Source organism: Ambystoma mexicanum, chromosome 3p (genome assembly GCF_040938575.1).
Source record: "Ambystoma mexicanum isolate Mex_15411 chromosome 3p, UKY_AmexF1_1, whole genome shotgun sequence".
Classification (NCBI taxonomy): domain Eukaryota; kingdom Metazoa; phylum Chordata; class Amphibia; order Caudata; family Ambystomatidae; genus Ambystoma; species Ambystoma mexicanum.
This window is the reverse complement of record NC_090925.1, coordinates 1,012,181,055-1,012,198,891: the sequence shown is the minus strand read 5'-3', so window position 1 is coordinate 1,012,198,891 and position 17,837 is coordinate 1,012,181,055. Positions and strand designations below refer to the sequence as shown.

Here is a 17,837-nt window from a genome sequence, read left to right as displayed (position 1 = left end):
AAAGAAAGACTGATTTTGTACCTGGGAGGGTGAGAATGGCAGCACCTTCACTGGGGTGCTCTTGGGGGTCATGCTGTTGCTGGCCTCCATGGGGGACAAGATGCTGTTCTCTGTGACTGGTGAAAGTGTCACTTTCCTTCTCTGCCGCTTCAGGAGGGAGGGTGGGGTGCCAAAGCTAAGGTCCGGGCATGGGGAAATTGGAATCAGCTCGCCTTTGCTCCCTTTGCTTAGGTCCGAAATGGTGTGGCCATCCAAGCGATACTCCGTCATATTGGAAAGAGAGGAGGTCGCCCTACATGAAGGAGTCCGCCTGAGGGGGCTATCGCCATCGCTGCTGCTGCTGCTGCTGTTGCTACTGCTACTGCTGCTGCGGCTTCTGCTGCTCCGACTTCTGCTGCTATTACCAGCCACAGAGTCCTCTGGCAGGTCGAAGTTACTAAGATCACACCATCCATCAGGATCCTTGCAAAGACATGGGGACAATTTCAGTTAAGAAAGAACAAAGCAAGGATACATGTTATGGCTGACATTTTTTCAAACAATTCTATTAGGAAGAAAACATATCCTCCATGGCGAAGCATCATTATAGGATAGAACAAAATAAAAGCTTGGGATTGCACAAGTAAACTTCTTGGGAGGCGCTTACCCACACTGCGCAATCGGGCTTCAGGCCGCTCAGAGGACAGAATCCTCCCTAGTCTCCATCTGCGAATACCTACAGCAGAAGGCTGCGCTGTACTCCTGGACTTCTCTGCAGCTTCCGATAACATTGATCACACTATCCTACTAGACAGGGTGCAAACACTAGGAATCAGAAACACAGCCTTCTCATGGATCTCCTCTTTCGTCTCAAATTGCTCACAAATCATGCACCTCCACCCGTTAATGTATGGATTGGTGTCCAGTCAAATGGTCGACAGTGATTTGGTCGACTGAATTTGGTCGAATGCCAAATGGTCGAATTTTTTTTTATTTTTTTTATATATATGTGTTTTGTGGGTTTTCGTGTGGGGAAAAAAAATAAAAAAGAAAAAAGGGGGTTGGGGGACCCCCCCAAAAAAAAAAAATGGGTAAAAAAAAAAAAAAAATTCGACCATTTGGCATTCGACCAAATGGTGTCGACCAAATTGTCTGTCGACCAAATGTTTTCGACCATTTGACTGGTAACCGTATGGATTCTCAGGCATATTTTCCCTTACCTCACCTATCCACACCACTTCTCGGCCATCAACTCCAATCATCCTGTCCTGCCTAGACCATGCAAACTGCCTCTACCAAGGTGCCCCAGCGTTTCAACTAAGGAAACTCCAAAGAATCCAAAACTTGGCCTCATGCGTACTCATTAACCTACCTCCCAGAGAACACATCAGCCCCACACTAAAAGTCCTCCATTGGCTCCAGATTGGTCGACGCACTACCTTTAAAGCCATGTGCATCACCCACCGCGCCATCCACAACACCAGCCCGGTGTTGTCCCTTCAGGACAATATCCAGCGCTACGTCAGATCTCGCACAGCCCCACTTCACAAGTCCTCCAGGCTGGGCGGATCCTCATTCTCCTTCCAAGCGCCAATTCTATATCAAGACAGGAGGCGAGCATGATGCTTTGCTTTCTTTATGACTGCAACTCACAGCCCTTCAAATTTGTAAAGTTCAAAACTCACATTTTGTTTTTTACTCCGGTAATAACTTAGAAAAATCAAACGGTCCAAGAGTTCAAACCAAGCTACAAATCCCCATAAGCCTCTTGAATCTGGTAGTCCGGAGGCTACATCAACGCTGCCATCAGTGCGCGATCCTCTGTATAAATAGCCTTCCTCCCGAGTCCTTTCCTTTTTTCTTTTTGCTGCAGCTCAGATAAGTTGATTTTACAGTACGACATTTCCCATGTAATTAATATCCCTTAAAAGGGGTACTTATGTGGAGCACTCCCTGAGCGGGGTCGCACAATGTGCATATTTATCTCGTGTTCTTGTCAATGTTGAACAAGTGTATATTCTGTCTCTTGTTCCAGTCAGTGGTAACAAATAGCACGCACGCACGCAGCGAGCACATTTTTACTTTACCAATTTAGTGAGAGGCCGGGACCAGAGCTGCGAGTGAACGCACTCGCATTAGGCAGCCGGTCCCACCCTCTCTTCTTAGTTTCACAGTTTTCTTCGGCTGTGTCACAGCCGACATAACAGGGCACCAAGACCCTGAAGACAGCCCGATGCGCAGTCACACCCAGCATCCTCGAGCCCGCATTACTTGCCTCTTAGAGCTCCATTTTACACGCAACACAATGGCAAGCTCGAAATACGAACCCCTTCATAACATTTAAAAAAAAAAAGATACTTCCATTGAGGCCACTGCAGAGGCTGAGTTCCCCAGCAGCTTGCAAGTTCAAGCAGTAAGGACACCAAGGCATGGCACACTATGAAGGTCCCAAAATATCACAGAGTACCTCTCCAGAGTGGAGCTCTGAAGAATGGGCAGAAGTAATTACATAAAGGGACCCCGATTTATCCCTTCATTTTCAAAGAGTCCTTGGAGACTCCCTATGCCAGGCATTGTCACAGGTAGTGCAGTCCCTCACACAAAGGCTGGACATGTTCGAGGCTTTGCTGGGCAAGCAGAAAGCAAACCACAAAGTCTCCAGGGCAGATAAGCCAGGCGAGGGAACTTCAGCCAGACAGCCCCCAACAGGGGTGGACCATGAGGGGTGTGTGTAAAAATTTTTTTTTAAAAAAATACTTTTTTATTTTTAAAAAAAAGCTTGTAAGAGGATGCCGTCTTTGACTACCCCCGTACTCCCTGCATCATAAAGGGGTAGACACAAGACCCCAAGAGGTGGTTGATCAGGTCAGCAGGCTAAAGAAAGCCTTTTTTCTGAAGGCGACAGTTCCACACCAACGACCACCTACCCCCAGGGGTGAACAATGAAGGGGAAGAAGATGGCAGCTATTCGCCAGACGAAGGAGGAGAGGAGGAAGAGGAGAACCTCATAGAAACTAAAAGCAATGAACCTCTTCCAGAAGGAGCGCATGGGAGACATGTTCGACCCAGAAGCTATCCGGCACCTGAAATCCACTGAATTGGTGCAGTCACCTATAGTGGTCATGTATATGTCTCAGCATATAAGAAAGCCATTCAACAGGGAGGTCCTCTCCAAGAGGAGAGCATAATTCCCTAGACCCGATCTTCCAGGCAAAGTAACAGACACTCCAGATCTCAACCCTAAAACGGTGACTTTGTCATCAAGCCAGCCAAGGACATTCGAAAAGGCATATACCGTGCTTGGAGAGGTTGTCAAGACAAATTGCTAGATCTAGCGGGTTCTCTAGCAAAGATTATGGACCTAGCTGAAAGGGCCAAAGACACCGGAACGCCAGAGGACGTACAAGCCCTAGGAAGTTGGGCGCAATGAGCAGTAGGTCTTTTAGGCAATGCCAACTGCGCTCTCTCGTCAGAGTAGAGGAGTGCTTCTTAAAATAGACAGCAAGCTCAGTGACTTCGCTTCATACGAAGCAGGAGAAGGAGCAAAGAGGTTTCTCTTTGGAGAAGCCTTCGCCAAAGAGATGGCTCAATTTGTGGGTACATACTCGGCCTTAGAAAAAACGCTCAAAGCTCAATACGGAAGAGCTTTCCAGGGCTTTTTTCGGCAGGGACCGGACTACATCTGGGTCGATCGTCCAGTTGCCTTAGCATGAAGCGCAGACCCCAAAGGGCCTCGTGCTCAATACTGGGAGAATAGGCAAAAGGACACTCTTCCCAGCCAGATCGCGTTTTCCCAGAGGCCGCAGAAGATGGGGACCTTACGGACAACAAAGCGCAGCAGGTGGCGAGTACCCAGAGCGCAAGTAACCTGAAAGTGGTAGGGAGAATGCTCTTATTCTTGTGAGAATGGCAAACGCTGTCCAGCGATGCATAGGTGCTTCAGGCAGTAGCAGGCATGTACCTAGAATTTACAGGTGTTCCTACAGAGAGCAGAACGAACCCCAATTCATGCATATGCCCTTAGAAGAACAAGAGCTACTTCACAGCGAGTTCTGCAGCTTAGCGAGCAAAGTCGCCATAGAGCACCAGGCATAGGGAGGCCCGGGGTTGCTCAGCAATATGTTCTTGGTGTGCCGAGGGGATAAGTTCAGGCCAGTGATAAATCCAAAGAGTCTAAACCAATGGCTTACGCAAAGACACAAAGATGGAAGGGATACATCTCCCTCAAGACGTTCTGCGAACAGGCGATTGGCTGGCTCGTCTGGATCTCAAAGACACGCTTACCATACCGATAGCAGTAGATCAGAGATTCCTTTGTTTTCTATGGATTGGGGAGGTCTGGCATTTCATCTCCACTGCCCTTTGGGCTAGCATAGCCCACCTGGGCCTTTACTAAGATAATGATGCCAGTAGCAGCAGCCATACGAGACAGGGGTGCAGCCGTTCTGCAGAGCAAAGTATCAGGGGTATGCAACCTAGTGTCCTCCATCGGTTTCGTTATAAAACAGACAAATTAGACCTACCTCCGACTCAGAATAGAGTTTGTTATATTTTTATAGACACCAGAAAAGCGTCTCTCAAGCTACTGACTCAGACAAAAAAAAAAAATGAAAAAAGGAGCTTGGGTCAGTCATTGTGAAGATTATTTCGCTTTGCAATCTAGCCAGGTTAGTGGGCCCGTTAGCAGCCTCGATTCAGGCAATCTTTCACAGACCTCTTCATTACAGAGCCCTCCAGAGATTCAAAATCAGACACCTTTGAGGGGGTTTGAGCTACCATCAATTCAGTACCCTAGACCAAGTAGCTCTAACAAGGCTTCATTGGTGGCAGCAAAACATGGAAGCTCAGAATGGCCAAGCGATTTTCGTCAATACTCCAGACCGGATCAGAGAGTCAGATGCGAGTAGAGCCGGATGGGGCGCAAGATGAGGGAAATTAGAAACGGGAGGGAAATGGTCCACCAAAGAACTTCTCTTACACATAAACTGCCTAGAGCTCCTGGCAGGGTCCTTCCCCTGTACGAGCCTTCACCAAAGACAGCACCAATTGTTGGCTCTTGCTCAAGATGGACATTATATCAGCTCTGCAGTACATAAACAAGTTAGGAGGAACCACTTCCAGGATGCTAGCGGAATTGCAGAAGGACTTCTAGCACCACTGCCTACAACATCACATAGCAACAATAGCAGAATACTTACCGGGGGACTAGCATGTCGTAGCAGACTGAACTCCCAAGATCTTGAGGATTCCAGCGACTGGAAGCTTCAACTAGAGATATTTGCGCAATTCCAGAAGATTTTGGGTCCCCTAGACATCTATCTCTTTGCATCCAGGTTGAACGCTCAGACTCCAAGTACTTCAGCTGGAGGATAGACCCGGGTGCAGTGGGAACAGACGCATTCTTGCATCAGTGGACAGGAGCAGTCCATTATACGTTCCTGCCGTTCGTCATGCCGATGAGTTCTAGCGAACGTCCGCCCACTGGCGGAAGAGGGCAGTCTTCGCCTGATTGCATGCATTGTTTCTGGAAGAGATGGGAACTGCCAGACATTTTGCAGCTCGCTACCAACTTCATTAGAAATTCCTGGAAAATAGTCTACCCGGAGGGTGAAGCCGTCAGTGTAATGAAGCGAACGAAATGCGATTCCAGAATCATTTCTTATCCTTATTTCGCAGATAGATAATAAGCAGTTACGCGTAGCTCATTGTATGACAGGCATTACTTACCGTAATAGCATTTCTGATGATTGTATCTGCTTAGATTCACATGCTGTGCATATGGTCCGACATCCAGTGTTAACCGCAGAGTACTGCATCTCGTCTTTCAGGGACCGAAAGGGGACGTCGGCATAGGCGTGTCTGTAACACTATCCCTATCGTGACGTGTGTAGTACCCAAAATCCCTCACGCGCCGATGTCCCTCCGATTGTATTTTTTCTGCCATGAGGGAGCCCAAGGCTATAGTGAGTGAGTACATAAAGGGAGCAAGTAGTAAGATGTCTATGTTCCTTCCACCCCGAGCGGGGAGGTAGGGAGGGCAGGGCGCATGTGAATCTAAGCAGATACAATCATCAGAAAAGCTATTACGGTAAGTAATGCCAGTCTTCTGATCCTTGTTAATCTGCTTAGAATCACATGCTGTGCATAGACTAGCGAGCAGTACCCGGAGTTGGAGGTGGGTTGTGAGAAGGAACAGTAGAGAAAATATGTCTTAGTACTACTTGTCCCACCTGAGAATAAGACCTAGAAAGAGTATTTAGGCAATAGTGTTTTGTAAAGGTGTGTACAGAACTCCAGGTTGCCGCTTTGCAAATGGATTCAAGAGGAACATTTGCAATTAATGCTATGGATGCCTCAGTGCCTCGAGTAGAGTGTGCTCTAGGCTTGAAGGGCAGTTGTCTCTTCGTGAGAGTGTAACATAGTGTGATGCATTTGACAATCCAACTTGAGATAGCTGATTTGGAGACAGGATCCCCTTCTCTACCAGCTGCCACTGAAATGAAGAATTGTTTAGTCTTCCTTAGTGGTTTAGTTCTTTCCAGGTAAAACATGACTGCCCTGCGCACGTCTAGTGTGTGAAGGCTTCTTTCGGCCATGTTAGTAGGGTTCTGGAAGAAAGTGGGTAGTTCGATTGACTGGTTCACATGGAACTTCGAGATGAATTTAGGCCCAAACCTGGGATGTGCGCGCAGAACTACCTTATCTTTGTGGACTGTAACAAAGGGGTCTAAAACAGAAAGAGCCTGTAGTTCGCTAACCCTTCGGATAGAAGTGATAGCCACTAGGAAGGCTGTTTATAAGTCGGGTCTTTCAGACTTGCTTTATGCATAGGCTCAAAGGAGCCTCCCATGAGCCTGGTCAAAACCACATTCAGATCCCATCCAGGGGATGGGTGAGAGATGGGAGGATAAATCCTCTTAACCCCTTCCATAAAGGCTTTAATCACCGGTATTTTCCACCACAATACCTTTTGTTGTGATGTGGTGTAGGCTGACAGAGCAGCCAGATGAACCTTTTGGGAATTGAAGACTAACTCAGTGTCCAACAGGTGAGTCAGGTACAGCACAATATGCGAGGGTGAGCAATCAATGGGATTGACGCCCTTGGAATTGCACCAGATGACAAACCGTTTCCACTTGCTCACATAGCAATAACGTGTATTAGGTTTTCTCGCTTCCCTGAATATGTCCATGCACCTCTGAGGGAGTTGCAGGTGTCAAAACTATGACCTCAGGAGCCAGGCTGCTAAGTTCAGAGTTTGTGGGCATGTGTGTAGGGTCTCCCCCCCTGTCCTGAGACATGTTGTACAGGCAGGGAAGCTTGACTGGTGGGGAGAGGGATATTTCCATCAGGTGAGCGAACCAGGGTTGGCGGGCCCACATGGGGGCCACCAGTATCATGGTAACTGGTTCCTGGTGCATCTTGTGCACCATCTTGTGGAAAAGTGGAGTCCAGGGGGTGGGAGAGGGGGGGTGGAGCGTAGACATTTCCCCGACCAAGTTATCCAGGGACCAGTTCTGGGGGTACCTGGAGGCGTAGTCTTGGCCTTGGGCGTTCTGAGTAGCGAACAGGTCGATCTGACGTTGGACACAATGTCTTCGTGCAGTCGCCATTGGTATTCTTCTGGCAGAGGAAAATCTCTGCTGAGTACATCTGACAGAAGATCGAGTTCCCCTGGAACATGTTGGGACAACAAAAACATCTTGTGTTTGAGAGCCCATATCCAAATGTTTTGGGACAGCTTGGATAGCCCTGGAGAGTGAGTGCCCCCCTGTTTGTTCAGGTAATACATTGCTGTAGTGCTGTCGGTTAGGACCAGCACGGTCTTCCCTTGCAGTTGCACCTGAAAGGCTTTCAATGCTTTGAACACCACTAATAGCTCCAGTAAGTTTATATGATTGGACGCTACTTGAGGGGCCCACACTCTCTGCGCTGTCTGCTGAAGCAGTTGAGCCCCCCACCCCGTGAGAGATGCGTCTGTCGTGAGAGTGGCTTCCACTGCGGGGGTGGTGAAGGTCTTCCCCTTCAAGAGGTTTTCTCTTGACCACCACACTACAGAGAGAACGAGGGCTGGCGAGACAACTGCCAGATCTTCCCATTGTCCGCTGGCCTGACACCACTGGCTGTTGAGCCACTCTTGCATGAGACGCATGCGCAGCCGCACGTGGCGAACCAAGTATATACCCGACGCCGTCATCCCTAGCAAACGCATTGCCTTGCGTACCGTCACCTCCCGAATGGCTACATAATAAGGAATCTGAGAGAGTATGTTCTGAACCCTCTCTCTGGAGGGGAAGACAAGACTGTCTTCCGCCCGAATTAGCGCTCCCAGAAATGGTTTTACTTGGCTGGGGACTAAGCTGGATTTCTTTTCGTTGATTGAAAAACCTAGGCTGAAGAGGAGTTCTACTGTTTTTTGGGTGTTCGAAAAACAAGCGTCGAACGAGTCCCCCGTAATGTGCCAGTCGTCGAGGTAAAGGTAAACTGGGACTGATAGTCTGCGCAGGTGTGCTGCTGCCACTGCCAAGACTTTGGTAAACACCCTTGGTGCTGAGCCGATGCCGAAGGGGAGTACCTTGAATTGGTAGTGTCTGTCCTGGATCATGAACCTTAGGTATTTCCGGTGCGCTGGCAACATTAAAATATGAAAGTATGCATCTTTCATGCCCAATGTTGCCATGAAGTCCCCTTTCTGCAATGGGATCACCTCCTGCAGTGTTACCATGTGAAACTTCTGTTTTTTTTTTTAAACTTGTTCGCTGGGCGCAGATCTAGAAAAGGACGCATGGGGAGATCCTTTTTGAGTACAAGGAAGTACACTGAATAAATACCCTAGTTTACCTGAAGAAAAGAGACGGCTTCTATGGTGTCCTTTCCCAGCAGAGCTTCCACCTCTTGGATCAGGATCTCCAGATGGTCTGGTGAAAGGTGCCGTGAGCACGGCGGTCTGAACTCCACTCAATAACCGTGGGCGACCGTCTTTAAGACCCACTGATTGGAAGTTATCCCTCCCATGCCTTGGGGAAAGATGTTAATTGCCCCCGACCGGGGTGACATGGGAGGGGACCTGGACTTGGTGGTCATTTCTGACCAGAGGCTGTGGCTCCTCTGGGATTGGGGCCTCTGCCTCTACCTTTGCCGCGTTTCTGACCCCTTGAGGGGTAGTAAGTGGGGCTTCCAGATGTTTGATTTTTGTTGAAGTTAGCCGTGCCGTAGTTTTGACCAGCACGGGCGTGCCCTCGAAAGGACCGCCGAGAGTTATTAGCCCTCTGGGAGGAGAGTTTCTGTGTAATCTGGAGCAAAGACCTTATAGTCTCATGCTCCTTCTTGGCCGTCTCCAACGCTTCATCCACTGCTTTCCCGAAGAGGTTAGTCTCCTCAATGGGTTTATTAATGAGGGAGGCCTGAGTCTCAGGTCTAAATCCTGATGTACGCAGCCACGTGTGTCTTTTCAGTAGAGTCCCTTGTGCAAGAGACCTGCCTGCAGTTTCCGCAGTGTCCAGGGTGTTCACCACATTCTGGTTAACCAGTCTGCCCTCTGAAACAATGGCGAGAAGCTTTGTCCTGGCGGGTTCAGGAACCTTCCGGAGGCCTTCCTGAAGCAAATTCCATTGGGCATCAGCATAGCTTGCTAATAGAGTAGTATTATTAGCAACCCGAATGGTGTATGCAGCTGCTGACGTGACACGTTTGCCCTGGGCATACAGCCTCTTAGACTCCTTGTCTGTTGGTGATTCTCCCGTGGCAAGGGGTAGCCCTGCCCTCTTTCGAGTGGTAGTCACTACCAGTAAGTCTGGGATGGCGTGCCCTTTGATATATAGAGGGTAGGAAGGAGAAGGTTGAAATCATTTTTCGACTCTCAGGTGCACTGCCCATGTCTGAGCAGGTGAGACCAATGAGGGAGCTACCCGTCTCTTAACAGAGTTAAGGAGTGGGATGGATTGACTTGCCAGAGGTTTTTCCTTAATAATCTCCTCCATGAAATCCTGCTCAGGTACCGCCTCTTGAGTGGCAATTTTGAAGTATTCAGCTGCTTTCTTCAACATGCAGTTGAAAGCCATTTGGTCATCCACAGGGGAGGCCTGGCGAGCCGGGGTGGACGGAGGAGTCTATCACAAAACATCAGAGTCCTGATCTTGCTGTGTCCAAGGGTCTTGACCTTCCTGCTGGGTTTCCTCCCAGTTGTCCGTAGTATCCCGTTAATCTTCCTCATAGTTTGAGAAAAGAAGCTTCTTCTTCCTCATTATAGATGTCTCTATGTGTCCATATGGACACGTCTTCCTGTTGGAAAACATGAGACTGATCTTACTGAATTTGGAGGTTAGGGTCTACCCGAGCCCTTTTCGGGGGAGGATGATCAGAAGAACTGATAATCTGCTCCAGCCGATCCATACAACCCTCTAATGTTTATGTAGTCCATTTAGAGGACCCAAACGGGCCTACGCGAGGAGAAATGACGTTTTCTGCACTGCGGCATCGAAAGGAACCTCTCAGGGTGTCGGAAAGAGGCTCCAGACTATCTACGTAAGCCTCATCGGAATCAGGAACCCAATCCACCGAAATCTTTTCCGCGGTTTGGCCCATAACCTTAGGCGGAACTGGAGTAAGGCCCACCGTCGCTGCGATTCTTCCGATGCTACTTTCGATAGTCGCCGAATCGTCGTGAGACAAAGGCTCTGATTTGTCAGCGGTTATAATACCGTCCACGGCACTAAGAGGGCCTAGCGGTCGGTTTTCCGGTTAGAGGCCTAGCCGTAGTTTTCGGGCCTACTGAGGCCCTGGAAATCGAAGCGTCGGGCTCCCGAACTTCGACGCGTGTAGGTTTTGGAGTAGCGCCCTTAGTTTGTTTCGATTGCCCAGTCGCAAGACGCTGCTGCGGATGAAGGGAAGGATTTAGATCCAAACGATCCGAGGGAACCAACAAAGTTTTCGGCGGCCCTGTTGGCGCTTTCGCCTTTTTCAAAGAAGGCATCGAAATTGGCATAGTGGTTTTGTGCTTAGTGAGATGTGCTTGTACGCCCCCGTTGCCGGGTGTAGTCCCTGGAACAAGACAAGAGTCGAGCCTGGAAGGGTCGGGGACGGGCGTGGCGGACCTAGAAGTGTCCGCCTCAAGGTCTAGAACATCCGCATTGGACATTTGGTCATCCGAAGTACCCCGTCACTTTCAGCTGGCGTAGCGGTGGGGGTGGGGGGGTTGGGGGGACTCCACGCGTGACATACCGTACGCGCCCCACCGCTTTACACAGCGCTCCTTAAGGGTCTAGGGCCGAAGGAGTATGCACACCGCACACCACTTCTCGCCGTGCTCTAGGTGGAGACAGGTGTTACACGTCCTGTGTTCGTCCTTCCAAGGATATCTGACCCTACACTTAGGGCGGCAAAAGGGAAGGATGACCAGACCGACAGGGAAAAGAGGGGAAAGGAGGAAAGACATACTAAACAATATGGCCAGCCCGACCCCACTCTCCCTACTGTATAGGTCGGCCAGAAGGCCCAACCACGTGGAAAATCCGGCTGCTGGATCTTAGTCGCCGAAATCCACAGCCGTAGACGAATCCCCCATAGTCTTCGAAGATGTTCTTGTTGGGCGAAGTGACTTAACAGGGAACAAACCGACAATTCGGTAAGAAACAATGTCTCTACTAAGAGCTCCGCTATAGGGCGACCAGTTATCTGGGCAGAAAAAACATCTGAGGGACCTCGGCGCGTGAGGGATTTTGGGTACTATACACGTCACGACAGGGATAGTGTTACAGACACGCCTATGCCAACGTCCCCTTTCGGTCCCCGAAAGACAAGATGCAATACCCTGCGGTTACCACTGGATGTCGGACCATATGCACAGCATGTGATTCTAAGCAGATTAACAAGCATCAGAAAAAAAGATTACGAGCTAGCCACATCCAGCGTGAGACCAGTAGGGGTGACTCAGATTCTCATAGCGCATAGGAAAACATACCACGCTGTAGCTACAGCCCGGATAGCTAGATGGGGTAGAGATGTTATGCATTGGGCAGGCATACTTATCCAGGTTTGGCACGCATTCTGTGAGGGGCGCAACGGCTTCCAGGGCTTTTTCAGCAGAAGTACCCTTTCAAGATATGAAATCAGTAGATTGGTCTACCGAGTCAACCTTTAAGACCTTTTATTTTAAGCCTCTCTGATAGTGATTGGAGTGGTAGACAGTTTTGAACAAGCATAATGCTCGCCTCCTGTCCTGATATAGAATTAAGACTGCCCATGCTTATAGCGCAGGGTAGTCTTGATTCTGTTAAAGACACTGAGGCGAGCATTATATCCCAACCAGAAGGCAGTAATTGAAAGTGTATTTAGAGAATGTAGACACTCTAGCGTATTCCCACCCTCACAATTGTATTTTCATCTGTCCCTAGAAGAAGAACCGAAGACAACTTGAGACAGAATGGAAGGGTGGTCGATCAGTTTAAAATTCTGCACCAGCCTTCTACACTAGAATCGTCAGCAAAGTCGCAGCCCTAGCTGTGGAGAGAAGTCTGAGTCGTTGAGTTGTAGGAGAGTTCAGAGTTTGGAAGTCAACGTTCAGAAATCATCAGTTTCGCTTTCAAAAGAAAGGACCCGGGTGGGAGGCTATTTACACAGAGGATCGAGCAATGATGGGAGCGTTGATGTAGCCTCAGGATTACCACATTAAAGAGGCTTGTGGGGATTTGCAGTTTGGTTTTAAAACCTTGGACTTTGATTTTTCGTGCTTACCCGAGTAAAAAAAACAAAATGTGTCAAGTTTAAAAAGTTACAAATTTGAAGGGCTGTGAGTTGCAGTAATAAAGAAAGCAAAGCATAATGCTCGCCTGAGTGTCTAAATAGAATCAAGACAACCCTGCGCTATACAAATGGGCAATCATCATCTGTAACTCCCTAAACAGCCGCAATATTGAAAGTCAACTGAAATTCAGAAAGGCCCTAAAAATCTGGCTTCACCACCACCCCCCCCCCCCAACATCCTCTTGAACCCCTCCCCCTCTCTAAACTACATTGCTGAACCCAACATTCCTAAACACCAATTACACCACAGATGCCGGCAGTATCAGCAGCAGCTCACCTTAAAAGACTATCGCCCCCATGCACAACAGCACTCCGACCCAATAAATACTCCACGGAAGTCAGCAGCATTCGCTGAGGCACACCGCAATAAACCTTACTCATCCCATTTAAGCACGGTTAACTGCAATGTTCGCGTCAGCTGACCTTGACAAACTATAGCCCCATCCACAACACTCCTACCCGCTAAATACACCAGAGGAGCCGGCAGCATTTGCTGAGGCACACAGCAATAAACCTCACTCGCCATCGCTTCTCAGACTTTCGCACCAGAGAGACCACATTGAGACCATGCCGTCCACAGTGGACAAAGAAAAAAGAATGCTGCAGCCGAACTATATTAAAACCTACGGTACGTATACCTTACACCAGCTCTGTGGACACAGGCCAAAGGCACGGCCAAACATCCATGCACCGTAGGATGCAGCTATGGCTGTGTCATTCCAGTCTAGCAGCACACTGCCGTCCACACTGAAACCCCAGACGTACCTCAACACCTCTGCCACTAGCATACAGAGACTACCAACGAAAGAAAATTTGGTATAGTTGGGCACACATAAATCTTCAATAAATAGCACTCTATCCTAAAGCACCAACAGTGCCCAATCATGTGAATGACCTTTGGGCTGCTTAAAGAAGCCTAGCCAGCCACGCAAGTCCTAAGCTGGCAAAAATGCACACAAGCATCTCTTAATCTAAACTCTTAGAACCTCAACCACATTGACTGCAGTCATCGAGTGCGTTACAGCCACAAAGGGCATTGAGGCCATACAAATGGGGAAAGAGCGCTATATAAATACAGCGCTTATACACAGGTGGAGAGCGTCAAAGCGCTTCAAGGTGGAAAGGGAACATGGGAATACAGTAATCATTGTTAGGCCTTGAAGTTTCCGAATGATCGACAGAAAAGTAGCATACTAGGCCTTACGGCATTTCTCCTAGTGCAAGTGCAGTAGCGACCAAGCTAGGGAAGGGGGACAAAAGGGGGAAGGGGTGGGGAGGACAGGACAGACTAAGGTGCGAGGAAGGCGGGGTGGACGGGAACAAACGAGCCTAGTCCAGCATGGCACTGGATTAAGTGCAGAGAGGTTGCCCCGCTCATGGAGCGCAAGCTGAAACTGCAGTAATGCAGAACATAGTGCAGTGGCCCGGAGGCAAGTGCAAAAGACTGGTGGGGGAGCCGGGGACCTGTAAGGCTCTGGAGGTGAACCAGGCAACCAGTCAGCAAAACTGAACAGTGTTAGGGAGGAGAAGGAGGGTGGAGAGAAAAAGAACTGAGGTTAGCGGGGGAGAGAGAGGAGGGTCTTGAGGCGATTCCTGAACTTAAGGTGCTCCAGCTCTAGACGGAGAGAGGCAGGGAGGCTGTTCCAGAGGGAGGTACAGGCAGAGGATAGAGATCTACCCAAAATCTCTGTTTATGAAAGCGGTTCACATGCAGAGAGTTGGAGGACGAGGGGAGGACTCTAGAAGGAGAGTATTTAGGAAGAGGGTGTTGTAGATAGTGCGGGCCCTGGCCCCAGAAAGCCTTGTGGATTATGCAGAGGGTCTTGAACTTGCAGCCACGGGAGCCAGTGGAGGGATTTCAGTGCCGGGGAGATGCAGTCCCTGGGCTTGAGGCCAAGGATAAGTCGTGCAGTTCTGTTCTGGATGAGCTGTAGAGGTAGGAAGATTGAGAAAGGCTGTTGCAATAGTCCAGCCTAGAGAGAACCAGGGCCCGCGAGGTGGTGGAGCCTCTGGGGGAAAGCAAGAAAAAGTAGAATACCCCTGACGAGTTGCAGTTGGGTAGTGGGACTTTTTGGAGATGTCGGATGTGAGAAGAGAAGGAGAGAGTGGAGTCGAAGATGACCCCTTCATTAGGACTACATTTCTTTTTCTGAATGAGTCTCTTTACTCTAGCTCTGGCGCCAGTGGCCCTTGGCCCAAACAGAGCCGATCCCTCTTTGGTTCAAGCACACCAACTCCAATATATGTCCCACTGACTGGCAAAAGAGGGCCCTAGAGTTTTTGTAGCAAAGAGTAATTTTAGAAAGTACCAGTGTTTATTTTAAATTTAAAACAAAGTAAATCACTGCAGTTTACTCAATATGAAATCCTGGTCTTAAGTGACCACTTGCGGTTATATTGTTTCTAAAAATTTGATAAAGGCAAACAGACTTTCAGTACTAGTACTGCAATTCTAAAATTTCACCTACGGTCTGTTCGCAATGTTTTATATATTGCTTAATCCCCTTCTTCCCTCCTGTTCACGGGTTTATTCTTCATTCAATACTAATACATGTGTATATATTTTACCATATATTCTGTGGTTTAGTGGTGGTGTACGGGACTAATTATACTTTAATCTTCCCTCCACTGAGTGATGCCGGGCTGCTCTGCCACAATAACCAAGGAGCGTCTGTTGGTCTACCTTTATGTACACATTAATGGGCTGTGGAAAATCCTCCCTACTCGCGATTGTAAAGACTGTTTCCCACCAGCTGAATGAGAAAAAAGACCAACGTGTCTCCCACAAGAATACCAGTCGGCATTCAGGCCTAGGTGTAGCACTGAGCCAGCAACCATACAGATAGACTGCGCCTTGCACATCATGAAAAATGGGAACCCCGACTCCTAGTTCTGCTCACTCTTCGCAGTATTTGACACATTCGACCATACACTCATAATATACGCCACTCAAATGGAATTCTTGGACTCTGTACTAGCATCAGGGCTCAGAATTTGCACTCACCATTGGCTAGTAGTAATGGATTCTTGGCAAGTAAATAACATGGTGCTTTGTGTATGTGCAGAATTTAGATTAAGAGTGACTTTATGGCTGGCTAGTAGCTTGCAACTTGAATCATTTTACCACTCCTAGAATGGTTCACCTCCTACCTATCTAACAGGTACCGGCAAGTGCAGATGGAGTACAGATCACAACGCTGTTTAGTCGGCTGTGGGGTGCCCCTAAGGCTCAACTTAATCACCAATCATACTCAATGGACCCGCTAGGAGCTCTCCCAACATCAATATGTAGAAGACACACCTTTATACTTACCAAAACAGGCATGGATAAAGCACGGCCTTAAACATATTCCATAAAGGAGGGCATTTATACCTCAAACCGACAAAAATGTGCGACAGGCGTCTGATGTGCAGGGGGAGCTCCAAGCGATCTAGAGAATGCTGTCATGCAAGGGTAGAGCACTGCGCAGGTTCCGATTACCATTGTATGTTATACTGCAAAAGAGCGGATTAGGGCATTGTCTACATCCAATCAAACACCACTCTCAACACAGCACCTATTAAAGATAATGCCACAATATTTACCCTCTCTTGCAAGGTAATAATTTTCCTGCAGTTCATCAGGTTTATTTGAATGTAATGTAATATTCAGTGTACTATGTAGAGCCCACAACTTTTAACAATGTGACCGTACTAGTCACCTCTTCCAATGGTCAATGCTGCAATTAAATGTGCATTCTGACGTAATGCTCAGATTATAGTGTACAGATTTCCCAGACAACAAATAGTGCTGCTAGGACATAGAAAAGGCAATTAAGCTATACAGATATCACAAACTATCTTGTAAGAGTAGTCACTCCATGTACCTTCAAAAAAGGAAAAATCTTACCACACAAGACATTCTTCCCCATTGTATTAGTAAAAGTAGTTACATTGCAAACTTTGCAATACAAGAGTTGCTCTTTAACCAGCAACAATTGGGTGCAGAAAAGACTTATCTACATATTATTCCACAAACTAAGCACTGAATACTGCATGAAGGAAGAGTCCTGAGAAGTTTATTAATATTACTTACAGACTCCATCATGTCCAAAACTTCTGTAAACGCAGGAGCTGTGGGAGTTTCCAAAAAGTTCACATATTCCACTATCCACTGTTCTGGTGCAGGTTCTTCCATTAACACCACTGATTCTGTAGACACAGGTAGTTCATCAAGACACTCCGTTTTGACCTCCACCTCTCCTCTGCTTTGATCCTTTTCATCACCATCAGGACAGTTATTTACATATTTATCCTCTTCTGCCTCCTCCTTTACATCTGGCTCTAGTTTTAGAGTCGGTTGCAAAGCTGCGAGATCTGACGGTTCTTCCACAGAAGAGGAAGCAACATTGGGTTCTAGGGCAGTATGATTCAGTTCTAGTACATTGCTGGGCCAACAGGTATATGCAGTTTCCTGTGGGAGAACACAATCTTTAGTCGAGGGGTCAATGCATAGAACAGAAGCACATTTATGAAATTAGCACAAACTACCTAATAGACGATTTGATTATTAAAGAAAATTACATTTGCACAATAGTTTGTTTTAGGTCTCCATTAAAAACACACAGGCTGTCTTGTGACTATCAGCCACCCTGCAGTGAAACATTAGGACTGCATCAATCTAACTTACCCAATGCAAATAAAACGGAGGCAGTGTAAAGAGGGGGGTATGTACTTCTACCCACTATATAGTTGGGGTAGAGGCACAGAACACCCCAGCCAATGGTAGCTATGGACTAGCAACCAAGGTTGAAACTCAAGGGAGGTGATGCAGAATGGCTCTAAAAAGAGTCCGCAAGCTCCCCACAAAGGAATGTCGACACACGGCTATGTGCCAACAATTCTTTTATCAAGTAAAATAAAGTTCAGGTAATCTTATACCAATAAATAAGACTTTGTACTCTAGCAACCCTATTCTAAATCTGGCAATAATATATTCAACTCTATGTGGTACCACAATATACAGATTCAGTGAAAATGCACCAACCTCTGACAGTTATTAAAAAGCATAAGAATTA

At 47.8% G+C, this 17,837-nt stretch overlaps 1 protein-coding gene across 2 annotated transcripts in view; it reads right to left on the bottom strand.

Moving 5' to 3' along the window:
• MYBL2 (MYB proto-oncogene like 2) overlaps nucleotides 1-17,837 on the bottom strand; it is a 382,491-nt gene that overhangs the window by 198,180 nt on the left and 166,474 nt on the right. For both annotated transcript variants that reach the window (XM_069652342.1, XM_069652343.1), the window contains 2 exons: nucleotides 16,856-17,233; nucleotides 22-462 (listed from right to left, as the gene is read on the bottom strand). In XM_069652342.1, the coding sequence (XP_069508443.1) occupies nucleotides 22-462; nucleotides 16,856-17,233 (819 nt within the window). The remainder of the gene's footprint in view (nucleotides 1-21; nucleotides 463-16,855; nucleotides 17,234-17,837) is intronic.